This window comes from Triturus cristatus, chromosome 8 (assembly GCF_964204655.1).
Source record: "Triturus cristatus chromosome 8, aTriCri1.1, whole genome shotgun sequence".
Classification (NCBI taxonomy): Eukaryota; Metazoa; Chordata; class Amphibia; order Caudata; family Salamandridae; genus Triturus; species Triturus cristatus.
The window spans coordinates 1,247,108,069-1,247,129,672 of record NC_140591.1 but is presented as its reverse complement, the minus strand read 5'-3'; the positions used below and the strand labels follow the sequence as shown (position 1 = coordinate 1,247,129,672).

Genomic DNA, 21,604 nt, shown 5'->3' with positions numbered 1-21,604 from the left:
AAAACCTACACCTGAGCCGTCTGCACTAGACACAAAATGGCAAATAAGGAAGGCTCTTCAACACCCTCCACATCTTTGGCGTCGAAATCAACAAAAAATACTGCAGGGCCACATAAAAAACAAATCAAGCCCAAATTTTGAACACTTGCAAAACGAGCTTAATAAAGTGCAAAAAAAGCTTTATTTCTAATCCCTCAAACTGGGCACAAAAGTTAAACCTGTTTAACTTACACTGCAGAACACAAAGAAATCTTTTGAGGAGGACATTGCTGGGCCTCAACAAACCCATCAACAAAAGAAAAAGAAACTGGACAGAGGCACATGCCCTATTTTTTTCCTCCTCCTCCTCCTATGCCATCATCTCCTATTCCAACTTCACGTTACACCTTCAACAACAGAACAGGTGCACTCACCAGAACACATACCTTCTGAGCAAACAGTGCCTTCGCCAAATCATTCACCTCATAGTGCCCATCAACATGAGTGTAATAATATCCCTTACTTTATAGATTCACAGGGTGATCCCAATACATCCTCTGATCCTTGGGATATTTATGATGCTGATCCATTGGATGTTTCTGATCCAAGTATTTATCCATATAAACCCTAACCACCAGATGATAGATCTGCTTATTATGACCTCATTAGTAGGGTTGCTACATACCAAGTACATCTACACACTTCCACAGGAAGAGGATTTCCTGGTAGAAACACTATTAATCTCACAGAGTAATGCAAACACTACCTATGCTTAAAGGTTTACTAGCATACACACAGAAATCACACCCCGTGTTCATAAAAAATATAAACCATGTCCACTGCACTGAACCCTGAATATATTAAGGTACAGGTTACACCAGATTCACTGGTGGTGCACACTGCCAGGAAAAGAGCGAGTTCTCAAAGGCACGGGATGCACCCCGTACAGATCAGGAGAGTAAAAATACGATGCAGCACGTAAACAAGCAGCCACACAAGCTGCCAACCACATGCGTATAGCAAATTCTGTGGGTCTACTCTCCCGATATAATTGGACCACACAGGATGAAATGCAGAAACTATTACATTATCTCCCTAACCAGTACCAGGAACATGCAACACAGTTAGTGGAAGAAGTGCAAGTTCATATTCAGTGCCACTATACAATGTGCCTGAGACTCTGCAGATGCTAGCACATTCAAGGTTAACACTAGTGTACTCATTAGACGCCATGGCTCAGAGTATCTGGGTTTAAGCCAGATATACAGCAACACCTGCTTAATTTACCGTTTGATGGCCAGAGTTTATTTGGCCCACAAGTTGATGTAATGCTGGAAAAACTAAAGAAACACAAACAGCTAAGGAAATAGGAGCCCTACAAACATATCTGTATTGTGGTTCTTGTGTAGTAGTCAATACAGAAGTACACACAGAGGACATTTTTTCTCTGACTCAAACATTAGCAATAGACGGCAGGGTTCCTATCAAAGCCTATTCAATAGTGGAACTTTACACAAAACAAATGATAGAAACCGAGGCAAAGGCCGTGCAGCCACTGCCAAAACCCCTACCCCTCCAAAACCGTGACAACTTACACATCCCCCGAAAACATACAACACTACTGGGGGGAAGGTTACAATTTTTATATCAACAATGGCAACAAATCACCATAGACCAATCCGTATTATCCACAATCAAAGATGGCTATTATTTGGAACGCTAAGAAACCCCACCTACAATTTCACCCAAACCACAAAAAATGCCAGAAGAACATCTTACACTCTTACAGGAAGAGGTTCTTACTCTTCTTCAAAAAGGAGTCCTTGAAATATTATCCTTACAACATGAAGGGCACTGAGTGTACTCCCTTTATTTTCTCATTCCCTAAAAGGGAAAAGCATTGTGGTCTAATTTAGATCTCAAGCACTAAACCGGTACATCTCCTCAGAACACTTTCACATAGTCACACACTCTGCAATCTCCATGGTCTCAAGTAGAGGGGCATCTACAAGATCAAGTGTTGGTAGGGCAGGCAATTCATTGCTCTCTGCAATGGTGGAACAGCAACACCTGTTGCAGGGCCGGCCCTTCCAAGCCTTAATTCCGTAAATCACCATTAGTACAGACGTATCCCTTCAGTTATGGGGCACATATGCAAGACCTCACAGTACGTGGTCACAGTAGCTGAAACACATCTGCATATCAAACATCAGAAGCTACTATCAATTCAGCTAGCCTTCAAAGCCTTTCGCAATCACTTGTACTACAAGATAGCGCTGATACGAACAGACAATATGACTGAAATGCTATAAATTCAAAAACAGGGGGGGACACATTCCTCACAGCTGTCTCTTCTCAGAGAGAATCTACCACAAAATCATCCTCCTGGCAGAATACATACCTGGGATGGACAACGACTTCGCAGATGTGCTCAGCAGTACACATCAACAGGTGCACACGTGAGAGATCGATCAGGCACTACTCCACTCTTATTTTAAGAGATGGAGGACACCAGAAATAGACTTGTTTGCCGCTCACCTTAACGCCAAAAGCCAAACCTTTGCTTCCAGGTTACCTCCCCCGCTATCCAAGAGCAATGGCCTGTGGATGGATTGGTCAGGAATATGTGCCTACACCTTTCCTCCTCTCCCAATCATTCCATATGTAGTTCAGAACTTAACACAAACCTCTCTGATTCTAATCCTAATAGCCCCAACATGGGCGCGGCAGCCAAGGTTCACAACACTACTGCAACTATCTCTCGTGCAGTATGACAAACGACCTCTTTGGCCACATTTTCCAACTCAGGATCAAGAGAAAAGCATGCACCCCAATCCCTAACAGCTCAATCTAGCGATTTGGCACACTGAAGTCTTAGAATTTGGACATTTAAAACAACCACAAAAATGTATGGATATCCTTAAACAAGCTTGCAGGCCTACAACTAGACTTGATATGCAGCTAAATAGAAACGACTTGTAGGTTTCTGTACAAATAAACAAAAACAGCCTTTATCACCTACTGTACAGGATATTATAGGCTATTTTTTCCATCTGCAGCAAATGGGGCTTGCTTACACATCCATTAGGCTACACTTCGCAGCACTAGCAGCCTACATGTAAAACAGACGACACACGTCTATATTTAATATCCCAGTCATTGAAGCATTCATGGAAGGGCTAAAAAGAGTTATACCACCTTCCACTCCACAGGTTTCAACCTGGAGCTTAAATATTGTACTTATCAGGCTTATGGGACCGCCATTAGAACCACTTCATTCATGTCAACTCCTATTCTTTACTTGGAAGGTTGCCTTTCTAGTAATAATCACATCTCTCAGAAGAATAAGTGAATTGCAAGCACTCACTTTGCTAGAACCGTTCTTTAAGCTTTATGCGAACAAGGTCGTTCTTAGAACTAACCCAAAAATGTTTGCCCAAAGTGATGCCAACCTTTCGTACAAGCCAGACCATAGAGTTACCAGTGTTTTTAACTCTGACACAGTAGCAGAAAGTGCTCTCCATACATTAGGTGTTAAAAGGGACATCATGTTCTACATTGACAGAACTAAGTCATTTAGGAAAACACAACAGCACTTAGTTGCTTTTAACAAACCGCATCAAGGGGCATAAATATCCAATGCAGGGATTGCTAGATTGATAGTCAGATGTATTCAGACTTGCTATCAAAAAGTCAAAATGGTTCTTACAATACCACCATGGGCTCATTCCACACATAAACAAGGAGCCACTATGGCTTTTTTAGGAAATATTCATATAGAGGATATTTGTAAAGCGGCTATTTGGAATAACCTACATACATTTTTTAATCCCTATTCTGTTGAGGTACTCACTAAACAGCAAGCAAGACTGGGTCAAGCTATACTAAAAACGTTATTTCAAACAAGTAATTGAACCAGTCGCTAGCCACATCAAAAGGAGCACTCATTCATTGCTAAGCATATGTATCTATGCCCAGCTCATGCTACGAAAGGAATAGGTTACTTACCCTGTAAGCATCTGTTTGTAGCGTGTGGAAGCTGTAGATTCATATGTACCAACTTGCCTCCTCAGAACTTTGGGTTGTATTTCTTCAAACTATTTAAAGCATATTTAATACACTAAAAACTTTATATGCATGTTCTCCCTGTTCTCCTATCTTTCTAACGCTCACCTGATGTGCCAAAAACAATCTAACAAAGGAGCTGAGGAACATGCACAAAATACACCCTGAAGAGGTCACTATACCTCGTGACTCAAAGACTTCTTTGAAGAAAAACAACTTATAGTCATACAAACCCAACACTAGATGGAAGGATAATTCTAAGCATATAAATCTACGGCACTACACGTTACGAATAGTTGCTTTCAGGGTAAGTAACATACTCCTTTCCATCTCTCCTTAAAAAAAGGCTAGAAAAATGCTTCAAAGTTATTACCTTCTTAGTTTTTTAACTCTGATTTATCGGTGAAATAAGAGTTTTATTAACTTAAGCAGAAAAGTTGCTTTGTAAAAATTTAGTTGAGGCTGCCTGAGCCAGAACTGGTTTAAAACCAAAATACACATCCTTGGCTGGAAGAGGTATGATTCTGGCTCAGAGGACAATGTCTTGCCTCAGGGCCCAGGAAAGGCCAATGGGTGTTAACTTCTGACCACTTAGCCGGGGTTAACTTTCTGGGAGTGGACAGGAACTGTTGATGGAATAAAGGGCTGCTTTAGCCCTGCGATTTTTGACATGGAAATGCCAAGGAGGACTTCTATTCATCCCCAGGACTTCCTAGACATTTAGGATCCAACAAAAGGAGGGGAAACCAGTTTAGACACTGTCAGTACGTAAAGGGGCCAAGAAGCTGAAGCCAGGCCTGTCTTGTGGCAGCTAGGTTCTCGCCATGTTGAACCTGGCTACTCAGTCATTGTACTTTAAGGCAAAGAGGAAGTGCTATTAAACAAGGTGGGGGTATTGTGAGAAAATTGTTAGCATTGTTAGGCGGTACAATTTGTTCAGTCTCTGGCTAGTGGACAGGATAAACCTGGAACCTATACTGCACCTTCTAATCAGAACATTCTTGGACCTGGGAAGACTCCATCTGAAAAAGGAGGCCTTGCTGGAAGAAGAATCTTGACTTGTGGCGCATGCAGGAAGAAGAGGACTTGCACAAGGATTCCTGAATCCTGCTGCTAGGGTCAAGTGGTTGTCCTGCTTACCAGCTTGAGGGACACAAAAAGGAAGATGACTTCTGACCCCAGGAGGGACCAGCTGACTAAAGAAAACTAAATACTGACGGAGACCTGGTACTCAGAAGACTGCCAAGAGGAGCATGTGGGTACAGGACTGACCAGAAGGAGCTTTTCCAGGAGATGGAGACAACGTCTGAAGTTAAAACCTTTGACCGGGTCAACCTACTTTATGTATCGAACCTCTGCTCCATTGCGATCTGCTGAGGACTGGTTTTTTTCCATAGTGCTTGACTTATTTCTAGGTGCTTTTTGCATTAAAACTTGGGAAATGTATATTTGAGTCCCCCAGCACTGGCTCCTTATCAGGGGCTTCTGGATGACTCCTGTGTATTTTTCAGTTTAGCAGTGTGCATGAAAACATTGGGTTTGTGTTTCCATGAACACTACCAGTTCGCTGGGTAGCCACCTAGCACCATGCTCCTGATGACAGGAGGAACAGGAAGGGTCTGAGGCCTGATTCAGCTCCGGAGTGTTTTTTGAAAATAAACCACTCTGTACTTGCATGTCTGGATTGCACATGTCTGAGGGGCATTGTTCAACTACGGTCCCCTCTCGCAGGCACAATCCATTTTCTTTAGCAGACATACTGCGCATGCCTCAGGCAGCACATAATATTTGCTAAGATGTGGCTGTTAACGCACACATCAGTGCATCCCTGAAGCCAATGAAAAACCACTCGGAGCAGCATGGCCAGGATCCACAGCACTATCCTAGCTTCTTATAGGGCTGTGCTTCCAGTCCTATCAAGAATCTGGGAGAGGGATAGAGGTGGGGCTACCTCTTTGCAATCCTGCCCTTGCTGATCTGTCTGGATCCTCGTTGGGAATCATGGTTTGCTGGTTTGCTGGTTCCAATGCCCAGCACTAGATTGCTGCTCTGCTGCTGCCATGGAGCCTCTGAGTTGCCACCTAAGTAAGCTAGGTAAGTTTACAAAAAAAAGGCATTTCTCTATGTGCGCTTTTGTGTGTTTGAGAGTGTCAATGAGAATGAAAGTGAGTGAGAATCTGAGTTTGAGTGTTTTGAATAAGTGAAAGTGAATACGATGGAGTGAGTGAAGGAGTACGAGTGTGTTAGAACGAGTGATTGATTGGAGGATGTGAGTGGAAGTGGAAGTGAGTCAGTCTAGCTTTCAATGGTGCAGCAGGTGTAGTTGCACCAGGGCCCAGAGTGAGTGAGTTATGTGTGTTAGTAAGTGACAATGAGAGCCAGTGAGTATGAGTATGTTTATGTGTGAGTAACAGTGAGTGAGCATGAGGGAGAGTGAGCAAGTAAAAGAATACAAGTTAGAGTGAGTTAGGGTTAAGAGACATAATGTGAGAGGGAGTGAGATCACCAGCCGCCACCTGATTCTCCATAATCTATTTCAATTATTTTAGTGTCTTATGGTTCATTACTGTTTTCTCTATTTTTCTAAATTGGTTTGGGGATATTATTGTATTCTTTACTTTGAAGTTGTTGGTAATACTTGACTCCTAGCATGCACTTCTCTGGAGATTTCCTGCTGCTTGTGTCACAGCTACCAGGAGTTGAGCCGAGATTCCATCAGAACTGGGTTTTGACCTCCCCAGCATAGGTTTATTGATTTGGTAGACGTGTTACCCTTCCAAATTAATAACCCCCTTTCTCACTCTTGGGTATTAGACATCTGTGGTACACATAGTGTTTGTGCTGGGTTGAGGCCGTATTTTAGCACTGGATTAAGTGGTTAGTACATAAGTGAGGAATAGCTCCCAACCCTTTTTGTGTAATTGTTTGCCTCAGAGTGCCATGAGTGTTTTAATGCTGTTACCGCTCAACTTGCAGAAGGCACCAGAATTAATTTACGGTCATTTTATTATTAATGCCTCATCTTGCTCTAAATGAGGCTGTTGGCCTACTGCAGAAAAACTTATTTGAAAAAAATGCAGTGTACTTCATAAGTGTGGTTTTCCCTCGCCATCCAACAAGAGCCTGAGCCAGTTAAAGAAAACAGACATACTTTTGGGAATCCTGAGCTATACAGCAGCCTACAACACATCCTAGCAATCTCTGAACACTGACTAGCGCCTCATTGTTATCTAAACCTTGTAGTTTGCATAAAGACCAGCTGTTTTTCATAGTAAAGTAACCATGACTTCGATCTCTGTCAGAGATCTAAGCAAATACCTTCCTAGGCCCTATTTGGTGAGCTCAAAGTAAACCTGTTCTTTCGTTAAACAAACCGCTCTCCCTGCCTTTGGTGACATTTATTTGGTAGGCACTTCCGGTCACCAGCTGAGTGGTGCATACTACAAGAAACCCAGTACATAACATGCGTGTTCGCATGCTTGTCAAATATTACCTCAACTGGTCATGGCCTTGGTAGGATAAAATGCTGTCTTTGGAAGGCCAAAGGTCATGAAGCATATCTTTGTTTGAGGAAAACTATTCATATTTCTGGAGAACCTTTTTGTAGTTCTTGCCCTTTTATGCTAATCTACCTTCATGCTGGTTAGACCTTTCTGCTAATCCTCCTCTTTTTAATTGGGACAACAGTAGTTGAATATGAATTAATACTGCTAATACCCATTTCTTTTTGTTATACCGGTGTAAATCCACTGACCTCAATTAATCAAAATGACAAGTGTAACCAAAGTGACAATACCCACCAATCCTTCTCATCTAACCACAGATGACATTAGATTAACTTTGACCAAGATACCAGCACATGAAATATTTTGGAAGCTAACAAGGATATTTTGAGCTTTCCAGTGTAGTGGATTTTGTTAAGTGAGTGGGACAAAAAGCCATTAGATGATAGATTCAATGTTTAGACCTGAAACCCATTTTGAATCCTGAACTCGCATGGTTATTGCTCTTGGATCCATGGCTTGTGAGTTTGGTGGTCTCATCCTGATTCCTAGAGGGTTCTCAGCTTTTCAGTGCAGTCTGTGTGTTCCAGTCTCTCCAAAGCGGTAAGGTAAAGTAAAACGAAGGAAGGCACCTCATTGCTGTTTGACTGATGCAGATTATTTACTGCAGCAAGATGAATTTGTTTTCATTTCTCACTGTCTAGCTTGTCGTCTACTGTGCACAAAATATTCCCCTTGATCTCCAACCATCTAAACTCATTCCACTGCCTCCAAACCCAACAAAAATAACGTTAATAACAAGAAGGAAGGTGGTTTACATGAACCCAAAGGTTTGCCATCTCTTTTGCATAATCTGTTCTTGTAATTAGACCTGAGCCACCCATCCTTCAGAGTGGATTACAAGAATAGGGACCTTTTTATTATTGCTTACAATAACAAGATAATCAAGCTTACTTGTAACTGTGGATTCTCAGGTCTTCAACGTAAATCAGCACTTCACCTTAACTTCCTGCCTGGACGTTTTATTTCCACATTTTCATGTTGCTGTTGGGATAAAAGCAATTGAGGTTAGATCAATTCAAATAAATTACTGGGCAAGAGAAATGGGTGAGTAATGCACATATTGAATTGTTTAAAGTAGAGTGATATTGCCGTTTACTGTAACTACTTAACAAGAAGGCATTCACATGAAGGGAGGGCCTATATGAACAATATGTTTGTGGAAATGTAGCCTAATGATTGGCTAAGACACATACAGAATGACAATATTATATGGTGCAAAGTACACCCTTAAAGAAAATAAACAATTATGCTTCTAAGCTATATTCGTCTGTTAGAAGGGCATTGTCCAGCTACAATCTATGCTCTCTCACGGAAACTGTTTTTTACTGCATAGTTTCCCAAGTGGAAAGATAAGACTTCCTTGTAAAAGGCAAATAAAATCATTTTAGTGCCTTTTTTTGTGACTGCAGTAGTAAGAAAGTACAAACCATATTTTAGCTCCTGCATTTCCAGAATCTCAACTGTTTTTTTCCACTGAGACCTAGTGTTAACTTCCTTACAAATCCACCTCTGGAAGTAAACGTGAAAACCTTTCAGTTTTTTCCTCCTTGGTGCTCTTATAGAATTGAGGATATGACTAGAACTGCAGTCCTGTGTCTCCCTCCCCTCCTCCCTCCATTTACTCTAGATGGTAGATTGCACTTTTTTGGAGGAATCTAGATCTATGATACCTTGGACGGGGAGATTTTACTTCTGTTTAAGAACTTAACTTCTGACTGCACAAGATCCTTCCTGAATTGGGTCATCAACTGGGATAGCCTGAGGTGGAGATGCAGAGTGTTCCAAGTTTTGGCAGCGAGGTAGGAGAGGGATCTTCCTCAGGTCCTGGTCTTGTGAATCTGAGGGATGGTGGCAAGGGCCTGTTCGGTGGAGCAGAGCTGTCTCGTGGGTACGTGGAATGATAGGTGGTGGTTCAGGTATTCTGGTCTAGAATCATGGAGAACTTTGTAGGAGTGTGTGAGGAGCTTGAACGTGGCTCTTTTTTTGACTGGGAGCCAGTGGAGTTCTTGCAGGTGTTCGAAGATGTGGGATATTGAGGACCAGTCTGGCTGCGGCGTTCTGAACATTCTGTTTCCTGAGGAGATTCTGGGTGACGCCTGCGTAGTGTGTTGCCTTACTCAAGTCTGCTGTTGATGAGTGCGGGGTGACCTTCTTTCTGGCCTCAGTGGGGTCCATCTGAAGGTCTTTTGAAGCAGGCGAAGTGTGTAGACGCATGATGAGGGGACTGCGTTGATCTGGCGGTTCATTGTTATCGAGGCGTCCAGTATAATGCAGAGGTTTCGTGCGTGGCTGTGTGTATGTGTGTGTGGGGGGTTCCTGACGTGACAGGCCACCAGGAATCTTCCCAAGCGGATGTGTTGGGCCCCAGGATGAGTACTTCGGTCATGTGCGAGTTGAGCTTGTGGCAGCTGTCTCTCATCCAGGTAGCGACGGCCTCCATCCCGTTGTGAAAGTTGTTTCTGGTGATTGTGGGCTTGTTGGTGAGGGAGAGGATCAGCTGGGTGTCGGCGTAGGAGATGTTGAGTCTGTGGTTCCTGACTATGGCTGCGAGTGGGGCCATGTAGACATTGAAGAGGGTAGGGTTCAGGGAGGAGCCTTGGGGGACCCCGCAGCCGATCTCAGTAAGTTCTGAGAGGAACGGTGGTAATCTGACTCACGTTGAGGAAGGAACGGATCCTGTCCAGTGCTTTGTCGCGAATACCGGTGTCATGGAGTCACGTGCTTAGGGTGCGGTGAGAGACAGTGTCAAAGGCGGATGAGAGATCCAGGAGGATGAGGGCTGCTTTTTCTCCCCGGTCGATGAGAGAGCAGATGTCATCAGTGGCGGTGAGGAGAGTGGTCTCGGCACTGTGGTTGCTTTGGGAGCCCGATTTACAGGGGTCCAGGACGTGGTTGGCTTTGATGAACTTGGGAGAGTTGGGCGTTGATGGCCTTCTCGATGACCCTGGCTTGGAAGGGGAGCAGGGAGATGGGTCTGAAATTCTTGAGGTCTGTCTGGTCTGCCGATGGCTACTTCAGCAGGGGGTTAATCTCGGCGTGTTTCCAATCATCACGGAAGGTGGCGTCTCGATGGAGCAGTAGATGGGGCTGTATAATTCGGGGGTGATGGAGGCGGAGGCTCTTCAGAAGATGTGGTGTGGGCATGGGTCCGAGTGTGCTCCGTAGTGAATGCTCTTCATGGTCTTGAGTGTTTTCCGTGGTGAGCGGGGTGCAGTTGAGCAGGATCTGTTGAGGGGCAGTGGCGCGTGTGGTGGTGGCTGGAGTGATGGTCGGGTCTTGGGTCTCGAAGCTTCTATAGATCTGCTTGTCCTTGTGGAGGAAGTAGGTGCCGAGTTTGCTGCAGAAGCTTTGGGAGGGTGGGAGTTCTGTGGTCTCGCTGATGGGTTTGGCGAACTCCTTGACAATGGCGAAGAGTTCTTTTGCTGTTGTGTGCGTTGGTGTTGATTCTGTCCTGGAGGGCCGTTTTCTTTGTAGTTTTGAGTATTAGAGCATGCACGCACCTATAAAATAATGCGGATGCCTCATCATGCCTTACTTTTTGTTTTTTTAACTTTTTACCTTGCTGCACAGCAGATCGGTGACAGCGTGCCGCATGGCTAAACGACTTTGGCAAAGTCAATAGGTACAAAAGTACAACCTATTTGCTTTTGCCAATGCTTGTTTTTTAATATCAAATTAGCAACTGAAAAGATGAGGAGACTGAAAAGAGGGATCATAAGCAGAAAGAATAACAGTTGTGTGCAGTAAAAATAGAGTAATGGAACATGCAATATAAAGATAATTGGGGTATGTTTTTACTGCTTAAAGTAGTTCTCTATCACTACTCCTAATCCGAGTTTAAGTGCCTCTGCTAAAACTGTTGTTACTACTGATACATCTGTTTATAGTGTTACAGATAGAGCTACCATGCATACTGTATCTACAACTTCAAATACTGTATTATGAGCACTACTTTCAGTAATACTGATTCTACTATTGTCACTACTCTGGGCCTGACTGCTGTTATTAGTACACAAAGTACTACTGCTACTGTAACTACTGACTGCTGCTGTTATACCTGCTGCTGATGTTGCTAGTACTCCTCCTGCTAATAGTGATACATATACTACTAATGTACACAATTGCTGCAAATAAAATCTAAGCTACTAAGCGTTGTAAAACTACATGTACCTACATGATTTACCAGTTCTGTTTACAGTGCTACATCAATTCTAATACTACTGCTAGTGTCATCTCTATCAGTCCCACCAATGCTTTTAGCTCCACTTCAAGTGATACTACAAGTAAGCCTACACAAGAACTGTCTTCCTCCAATTCAAGCATGTATCGAATTCATTGAATCAGTTTTATCAAATGCCAACACAACACATTTATTCATGTGGCAGGTTGTAGCACATTAGGTCCACTTAATAAAAAATTAACCTACTGTTTAAATAAACAAATTCTTTAAAAAGTGTACTAGTCTCTTTCCTTAACCAGTTTATTTATAGGTTTTTGTAATTTAATGAAAATGATACACCCACTTACGTTTTCAGTTCAAAGTTGTACATATTCATATGTATACATTATTGTAATATTTTTGTAACCAAAAAACAGCTAAAATGCAATGACGCACACTAGAACTAGGAGAGAAGCCTGCTCACTATTTAACATCCACCCCCTCACTAGAAGTAACTTTTAACATCCTTTGAGCAAACTTACCAAGTGAATACATTTTTTAATTTAAATTATATTCGTATTATTCATACATTTCATATTTTCAATTAAAAGGATTTTGAAATTGATAAATCTAGCTCCTCAAGTAAAGACCAATCAATGAGTGAAACTCCAGTAGCATGGAATGCAGTGAGTTTGTAGTGTATGAAAATATACAGTACTCCAAAACTGTCAACTCAGACGAACACCTCAATTTAGAGTTTGTGGGCAGTACGCTGTTGCCTTTTCCTGGAAGTGCCCCTCCTCTGTGCCATCTGATTTTGGGTCCAGTTTGAAGGCAGGAATTCACTTTGTATCTGTGGGTTTGCCCAACTCCTTCCATTTATTTAGAATCCGATGGCAAGGCTTGTTGCCCAAATCCTAACTAAGGCAACCAGAGAAAAATGTCTGGGGTGGAGCAGTCATCTCCCAGCGTCCCTGTCCCGCTGTGTGGATAGCGGGACGTGTAGAATGTTGAATGGAAAGTACTGTAGGTTCAGTAGTCCCAGGGAAGGGATCAAGTAGTGGTAATCACTAGGGAATCTGACTCCATGGCTGGGATTGTGCACTCACACCCCGGGATAGAAGCCAGTCGATGGCCCGTATCCTGGTGCTTTGGAATTTCCTGAGACGCTACCAGACTTCTGTGCGTGCACAGCAGTGTGTGGAATGCAAGGGATATCCTGGTTTAGAGGTGGGATTAGTACCACTGGGGCGCAGGCCTCTGGTTTCACCAGGCATCATAGAACATAAGTGTAGGGGATAACTCCAGCACTAAGCTGACGTCTGCCACTGTATTCCCTGGCTGCCTATATAGCTGATGTGCCCATGTAAGCCCTCAGCCATGTGTCATGGTGGAAGAGCAGAGACTTATGCAGAAGCAGTACGTCCGTCCGCCCGTGTGTAAAAGCATGCCGAAGCTTAGACTACAAGCTTTGGCAAGACCAAACCAGAGTAGCACGGTCCACTTTTACGCATACTCCTTTAAGTTTACTTCTAAGAGCCCGCTGTCTCCCTTTCCCTTCTCCCCTCTCTTTATTGATTGAAACATGAAAAGACGAGGAGTGGGGATTGAGTCTGCCTTGATTGTTCTGCGCGCACGTTCGTGTCTTGAGCGTGAATCCGCTCCTCTGTGTGCGTGTGGGTAGAGCATTAATCAGACCTCATACATTCTGTCCTTGTTCGGTCTGACGTGCCGAACAGTGCATTCCTCGAGCATCGCGCCTCCCAAAAGCATTCTCTCGGATTGAACAATACGAATTAACGAGATAAAACAGCAGTGGGAACGAACCCCTCTGCAAACTGTAGCGTTTTGGGATAAGCTGTATGACCTTGTTTGTTACAAGTTGTGCACTAGCTCCCTTTGTTGACAGGGTATTATGTTCCTCTGAATTGTAGATTTATTCAGTAGTTTGTTTTGTTAAAATGATAACTGTTCATGACAAGTCCAATTCTGAACTTGTTTTCAGATGTAACAGCAAAGGTTTATAGCTTCAGTACTAGATCTGGTAGAAACGTTAATTAGGTAGGCGAAACTCGCGTAGTTTTGCATTACCCAAAATTATCGAAATGGCTTGAAATTTCGCATTACACAATTTCACATCATGTTTGCACGAAAGAGTCTCTCTAATACCTGCAGAAAATCTCGGATTGCTTTTTATTATAAGTGCAAAGAAAAGTTATGTGAGATACGGACAAACCACATTGTGCTTTACAAGTATAATAAGTTGAAATCTGTAGTGAATTTTGCAGGCGAAAAATATTACATGTGTTTTTTCCCACCCTTGTACTGTATCTCGCTGGCCTCCTTCCATCTCCACCCCGACTGATAAATCAATAGAATTGTAAAGGTCGGTTTGCGGATTACATTTTGAAGTACAGCAGCAGTCAGTTTTATTCATTTCATAGTAGTTCCTCGAAACCCATAGTTGCATGCAAGCGTGTGGTTGGGATATCGTCCATCCGAAAGCTGTGCTCACTATTTGCGAGGTTTGCTCTTCTCTCCTTACACATTTGATTAATATTGTGCGTAGTGTGTTATTTGCATAGCGCTTCATACTCAAACTGCCTTTACGGACGGGGAGCACACTACACCGTGGTAGTTGTGTAGCTTGCTCACATGTCAACGTGAATCGTGTGTTCTTACTTAAAATTAAACCATTCTTAAGCAACCTTATCCTCGAGACCAAGCAATTTGGGTGAATTGAGGTGCTTCCTACCCCCATAAAAGTGAATATTTCTGTATAAAGTAGGAATTCCACTTAGGAGTCTGTTTTAGGGTTCCTTTTTTATTAGCGCACACACAGCAGTCTACTTTTAGAAGCTTGTAAGCACTTTTTTGAGAATTTAAAAATATGAAATACTTGTACATTGACGTTATTTAAACAGCACAATTTGAAATTGCTGTGAGTTTCAGAAACAGTGTATTGTCTTTTTTGAGGAACCGCACAGTTTTGACCACAATTAGGTGTGTTTACCTAGTCCGCCAATCTGCGAGCCTGCTTCCATTACTTAGTATTAAAGCATTTATGTAGCATTTATTTTTCGGTTTCACGACGGTAATCCAAATGTGTTTTTCTGTAAACGATGAATTTTGGCAGCTCATTTACTCACAAACGGTAATAAGAATAGATTAACGCACTAACCTTGCCAGGGCTTCGAGGCGGCTTGCCTGCAGCTTCTTTAACCGCTGTTCACCAGAAGGGAAGTGAAGTGTGTGTCGTGCGCGCGATGTGGCGCGAGCTCCTGCCTGCAGGGGTGTGATACTAATCAGTTGTGTCAGCGAGAAAGGAGCACATGAGCTCAGCCGTTGCCGCTTTCCAGACTTTTTTTCTGTTACTTAGCAAATTCGACTTTAAAGGAGCATTTTGGCTGTCAAAACGCAACGTCATTCAAAGGTCTGTTTAGTTTCTTCTTCAAGGTGCGCAAGTTGTCATATTTTCCCTCCATCACACTCCCTTCAGCTACATTTCCTTCTTCACGATGTTGCCCCTCGCACTGCAGAATATGTTGATATAAAATATAATTACTGAACTCTTGCAATGTAGGACCGGAATTGTTTGGCTTTCTGCAAACCACCCCCCGACTCCCAGAATGGAGTTTTTACTGCGTCAGAGATTGTTTATGACCAACGTAGTCGATTTCTGATTCTCCAGGAGCTGCAAATGTTTGATGTTGGACTATGATGCATGTGGTTTTGGCAAGCAGCCGCACCAGTACCTCATGATTTAGCGGTTTACAGAATCACAATGATTAATAGAACAAACGCACAAAATCGAGATGGGTGGAATGCTTGCAATACATCTAACCACTTGCTATTGCTCTGGGTAACATTTCACACTGTCTTTCTTTTGCACACCTTGCCACCTCAATTTGGACCCAGGCACATACAAATAAGTCTTGTCCCTGCTCCAAAAAGAGCAGTCCAGGTCGAACAGCCAGGCCAGGTTTTCCTTGACCTGGAACACAAGCCACCCAAGACCGAGTTCGCCCTGATTGCGGCTCTTCAGTCAAGTGTAGCTTAGTTCTGGTGACAGTCACAAACTGGGTTGGTGCAGTGAGCAAAAGAATGATGGATTTAACCCAGATCTCTTGATTTAGTTAACTGTTCGAGTTGGATTGGTAACTAAAAAGCAAATACAATGCACAAAAGCATTTTTTTTAAAAAAGAGGGCTGATGGAGGGTCCGGATGCATCAAGGTGTAGGGTAGGGGAAACTGTGAAGCAACATTATGGAGTGTGGGTGGGCGAAGCAACACTGGGATTATGAGGGAAATGTCAAACCAACACAGGAGAGGGGGTGAAACCAACAAGGGGCAGGGCTGGAGGGAACCTGAAATCAAAAGGAGGAGGATGGGAACTTAAGCAACACGGGGGTTGGGGGAAAGTAACATTGACAGCTCGGCTTTGGGGAAGTAATGGGGAGAATCACATGGGTGAGCGCTAGAGGGATAGAGGTGGGGAGAAGCAGTCCAGCAACACGGAGTGCAGGGAGAGAATCATACAGGAGGTAGACAGCTTGAAAACACATGCACCCTAAGAGTGTTTCACACAAAAGAAAAAAGTAGTAATTGAAAAGGAAACAGCAATGCTAGCAAGTCAAAGAGATTGTAAAGAGGAAATGCTCCCTCAGAGGGGCAACTGCAAGATTGACAAGCTGTGACATGAATAAGAAGCAGGCAAATAGTAGTGACAAGGAAAGCCAACCATTGGTAAGCAATGGGTGGCCACTAAATCCCTCGATGTTCTTGGTAAGCCACAGTATGTCTCACTACAGAGAGCTTATGTGCTGTCTAGTAGGTTTGACCTAAAAATTATCAATGTGCGCGTTTCTTGCCCCACTAAATTGGTACTCACATTACCAACTCTAGAAGGAAGAAACAGTTAAAGCCCACTTTTCTTTAGAAAATGCAAGTGGGGTTTTTTGTCCTGCAACTGTCTTTCAAACTGAAAGGACTTGTGCCAGGCAGTGGGATGGGCATGCGCTGTTGCTAAACTGTGCCAGGCACAGCGCTCATTGAGGCAAGACAGCCCCTTTGAATGTTTACTCATATTTTTCACTCAGTTGCATTTAATAGACAGACTGATTTGGCCCTTGTTGGTAAAAAACGTCGACGGCACTGGTTTTTTGTTTTTTTTTGTTTTACCATTTTCTTTTTTATATTGGCTTTGTTGGTTCACTGTATTTCTTTCCTTTCTACTGCTGTAGACCTAGAAAACAAACTTAAGCTAACCTTTCCCATCGTTTGTTTTTAAATTTCCTTTGTTCTTGGTTTTCACAATTTCCATGAATTTGAAGAATTGTGTGCGTATTTTCTTAATATACCGGATCTGGGTTTGTTCCCTGGGTTTGGCATTTTTTCAAGCTGTCGGTCATCAGAAATTATGTAGTGCTAATTATGACTACAAAAGCTTCATACATCTAGAGTTGGGCCATTTAAAGAGGTCCCATTTTTTTTTTTACCATTTAGAGAAAGTTTAGAGAAATGTGAAACTGTTTTCCCAACTTGTCTGATCTGCTTGATTAAAACAGTGATAAGTTCTCATTTTACTTTAATATATAAGACTCCGGTGCTTTCGATTGTTGAACAACCTGTAATGTATGCATTTATGAAAAGTAGTTTTTTTCATTCCGTGATTTTCTTCTTTTTGTCTAGCCGCACTGTGTGCTGCTTGCCTCGAAGGAAAATTCTGCACCTGTAAAACTTGGAGGTTTTGGAGTAGCAATTCAGTTGGGAGAATCTGGACTGGTGGCAGGAGGTGAGGAATAACTTCTTTTGTTTTTCTCTGTTTGTTTCCATCAATTTTTGTGAAACCATGTCACAGTTCTGCATACACATCTTAGCAGTATAAATCCAGCTATCCTCGGGTTTTTCCAGTCAGCCTTAAATATAAAATTGCACGTTCTAAACAGGACTCCTTGGGATTTAACAAATTATATATGTATCCTAGTAAAAATGAAGTTCCATCGATTTTTTTCAATTAGTTTAAAACATTGTTACCATTTAATATTTATTCTGAATATTGCATGCATTTGAATGAAATAGTCACCTAAAATAACATGAATATTTCAGAACGGTGGAAAGAGCTGAAACTAAACTATACTTAAAAAAAAAAAGTGCTGTAACTAAAAATACTACTTAAAATAAAAAAAACAGTATCTTCTTCATACATCTGCTTAAGATTTAAAGGTGGTCGAGTATTCCTTTAGATTTTGAGGCGCTTAAGTGTACTTTTACATGGCAAACTCCTACTCTCCTAGGACAAATCTCACGAGTGAAAACCAAACTCCTTGACGAAGGGAAGGGCAGCTTGCTGCACCTTGCATTGAGTTCTAGGCAAATTACTGCGCTACGTTTGTGCTGTTTACCTGCTGTATATCACCTACTGCTGACTACTCTTATATCACACCCTGGCTTGCAGAATAATACAGCGGACTTGGTTGGTATGCCAGAAGATTAGGGCACTTTTATCCTCATTGAGTAGGTGAACATGATGGAAAACTCGTGTTCTTCAATCATCTGCTCCATTGACGTCTTTCAGGAATCTATAGATGGATGCTTGACAGGGGTGTAAATGTTTTTCAAATTCCTGTGACGTTGTATGCCTCGACTGTATTTTGTGAACTCCCAATAATTTGACAGTTTGTTGGCATTCACAAACTCCTCTCGACCCCTTTCTACCATTGAAACCAGTTGGACGTTTAGCAAAATGGCTGGAATAGATTTCCTTTCAGGGTGGGAAGGGAAATGGAACTCCTACAAAGGAGTGGGGGAGGAGGATTTAACCAGGGACTGTGTTTTCCATTGGAGAAATAGAAAACTATGTGTATTTGCACATCAGGCTTTTTTCCCCCCATGTGATCTTATACCCTGCATATACCTCTCGACTGGGGAAACAGCAGCTGTCAAGACATTCCAAGTATTACTCATAGAACGCTTCATGCATACTGTTTGGTGGTGTGGTAAATTACCCAAAGTTATACATTTACACCAGTGCAGAGAATTTTTATGCCTAAATGTATGACTTTTCTTTGTGCTCATGCCCTTAATTTAGTGATTTTAATTTCTTTAGATATTGGAGATTGCAATAGTTATAAAGAACTCACTGAAGAACAGTTTCCCCAAATAATTTTCAGAGCATAACTGAAAGCAAAGATTTAAGTCATTATGTCATTAAAATGCAGAATTGAAAGGCATATAAAAGATTCCTCCCAACAACCGCCTTTATTTCCATTATACTTCTGTCTAGTTCCTTCACATGCCTCATCTGTTAGAACCTTCAGCTGCTTGCGGTCGAGTCAAGCTGCTTGATAAAGGTTTGAAAATATTTGACTCAAAAGCAGGTGCCTGTGCAGTCCATATGCACAGCCATATCACGTTTTAAATGCATACTCTTCATGTCTCCTTTTTCATTTCAAGTATCTGTGCCTAGAAGGTTGGGGGTTTGGGCTGCTCTTTCTTTTTTTTTTTTTTTTTTTTTAGCAACTACATCCAAAAGGCTATAATATGATAGAGGCATCTAGCTGCAGATTCCATACCTTTGAATGTCCAAGGCAGCAGACTGGATCCAGAAGACTTTTGCTTGAGCAGTACCCTTGCACACTGGTAGGTGGCATCGGTCAGCTCCGTGTGACGTCGTTGTCCATGTCACCTATATAGGTGCCACCTCGGCGTGCTGACGTCAGTTCTTTTCTTTCCGCGCCAGCTAGCGCAGATCTGTGAAGGGAACTACCCTTTGTCATATTATGACAGGCTTTTTTCGACGTTTTTGTTGACAATTTTTGGTGTGTAGCTTTTCCAGCATGTCAAAGACGACTTCTGGATTCAAACCGTGTGGCATCTGCCATCGCACCATATTGGTGACTGATCCGCACTTGATTTGTCTCAGGGGCCTGGAGTGCAACCACGACTCAAAGTCGTGCTCAGACTGCCGGGCCAGGTCTCTGAAAGCTTTGAGGGAGCGGTTCATAAAGCTGCTTGCATCCCAGAACTCAGCACTGCAATGTTCACCCCGGAGGTCTCGTTCTCGGTCGAGAGGAAGGTCCGGGCACTGCTCCGGGAGTATTAAGTTATCATCTTTCCACTCAAAGTGGCCGGGTTGGTCATGTAAGCGGCATAAGAAATACAAGAAGTTGAAGCGTGCTTCAACTTCTCGCCGTCCGTTGGCCGATGTGACGGAGAAGCCTCCACGCTCTAGGCCTTGTTATGCGCCTGGATTGGCTTGGCACTTCCCTGCCTTTTTAGGAGCCGGAGCGACCCTCGTCCAACTTAAAGAATTTTATGACACAATGTGCCTCTTATTTGGGTGACCTGACCCTCCCGGTGCACCTTCGGGCCCCGGAGACTCAGAGGGGGCTCCATCGGGTTCTGCGCCAGCGGCTCCGGTGCTGATGCCCCCCAGTGGATCCAGTGGTGGGTCTGGACTGGCACTATATGTGCCACTGCAATCTTCCCCGGTGCCGTCCCCTCACACAGAGACTCCCGAGGCCTCCGGCGCCTCCCCTGGGGGCAGCAGCCCCATTCTCATCTTGGACGACCCGGAGCTGGACCAGCACCTACTGATGCCGATCCCGGCTCCGACAGCACCCCAGGTTCCTAGGTCGGTTCCACTTTATTTTGAGGGGCTAGGCATGGGGGAAGGTTGTGAGGGGTCACTGAACCCTTTACAAGACCAGCCTGAGCATCAAATGGACTGGTTTGAGGAATTGGGTGAGGCGAGTGGACTGGATTCCTCTCCAGATTCTGGTCTGCTTTCCCTCCATACGGTGACTATGGAGGAGGGAGTTTCATATGCTATGGTGGTGAGAAGGACAGCTGAGGTTCTGGACCTTCAGCTCCCTTTGGTGAAAGTCAAAATTAACATCTTGACAGAGGTCCTGCAGCTGAGTGTCTCCTCCTCGGAATCCCTCCTGTCATTCAGCGAGGCCTTGACTGATATCCTTCTGGGAACGTGGTCCAAACCCAGCACAGGGGCTCCTGTGAATAGGACAATTGCCGCTGCATCTCCCTGCACCGGGCGACCCAAAATTCCTCACCAACCACCCGACCCCCAAAAGCTTGGTGGTCCAAGCCTCTACTTCACAAAGCATGTTCCTTTCCATAGCCCCGGACAGGGAATCCAAGAGGCTGGATAGTTGGGGCAAGAAAAAATGTGTCTTCTGCCAGCCTTTCATTGTGGTCGGTTAACACCACATGCCTGTTGGGCCGTTACTTCTATTCCTCGTGGGAAACGGTTGCGCAAGTGCTGCTACAGGTTCTGGAGGAGGCCCGGGCCATTCTCTCCCAAGCAGTCTGACGGGAAAGATGTAGCAAAGTTCACCATTCGTTGTGGGCTTGACAAGGCCGACTTTCTGGGCAGAGTCAAATCATCAACAATGGCTGTTCGACGCCACGCCTGACTGAGAACTTCTGGCTTTTCTGGGGATGTCCAGGCTTCCTTTATGGACATGCTCTTTGATGCCACCCGTCTGTTTGGAAATAATGCAGACATGGCCCTGGATTGCTTTTATGATTCACGGGCTACGGCCAAGCCCTTGTCTGCTCAGTGGCCACTTGACCCCTGTCTTCCTTTCGCGGCTACAGATGGGATTTTCAGCCACGCCAGCCATATCCCAGCCACAAGTCTGTGCAAGTTCAGCAGTCTGCGCGACCGTGATCACGGCTCCATTCGACCCTGTGGGTCGGGTGGCCAGAGTTCGCGTCAGTCCACACCTCCCCCTGCCGCCTCCAAACTTTCCTAGTCTGGCCCTTCAAGCTCGTGGGCGGCCAGTTTGTGGCAGGATCAGCCATCACTTCCAC

The 21,604-nt window shown here is 43.7% G+C and overlaps 2 protein-coding genes across 11 annotated transcripts in view; one reads left to right on the top strand and one right to left on the bottom strand.

The window, feature by feature from the left end:
* Positions 1 to 15,035, bottom strand: part of GPR34 (G protein-coupled receptor 34) — a 34,458-nt gene extending 19,423 nt beyond the window's left edge. The window contains exons 1-2 of the mRNA XM_085622940.1: positions 14,951 to 15,035; positions 8,502 to 8,591 (exon numbers count right to left, since the gene is read on the bottom strand). The gene's annotated coding sequence lies outside the window, so the exon portion shown is untranslated. The remainder of the gene's footprint in view (positions 1 to 8,501; positions 8,592 to 14,950) is intronic.
* CASK (calcium/calmodulin dependent serine protein kinase) overlaps positions 1 to 21,604 on the top strand; it is a 1,269,229-nt gene that overhangs the window by 541,136 nt on the left and 706,489 nt on the right. For all 10 annotated transcript variants that reach the window (XM_085622943.1, XM_085622946.1, XM_085622949.1 and 7 more), the window contains exon 6: positions 17,462 to 17,564. In XM_085622943.1, coding sequence (XP_085479069.1) covers positions 17,462 to 17,564 — 103 coding nt within the window. The remainder of the gene's footprint in view (positions 1 to 17,461; positions 17,565 to 21,604) is intronic.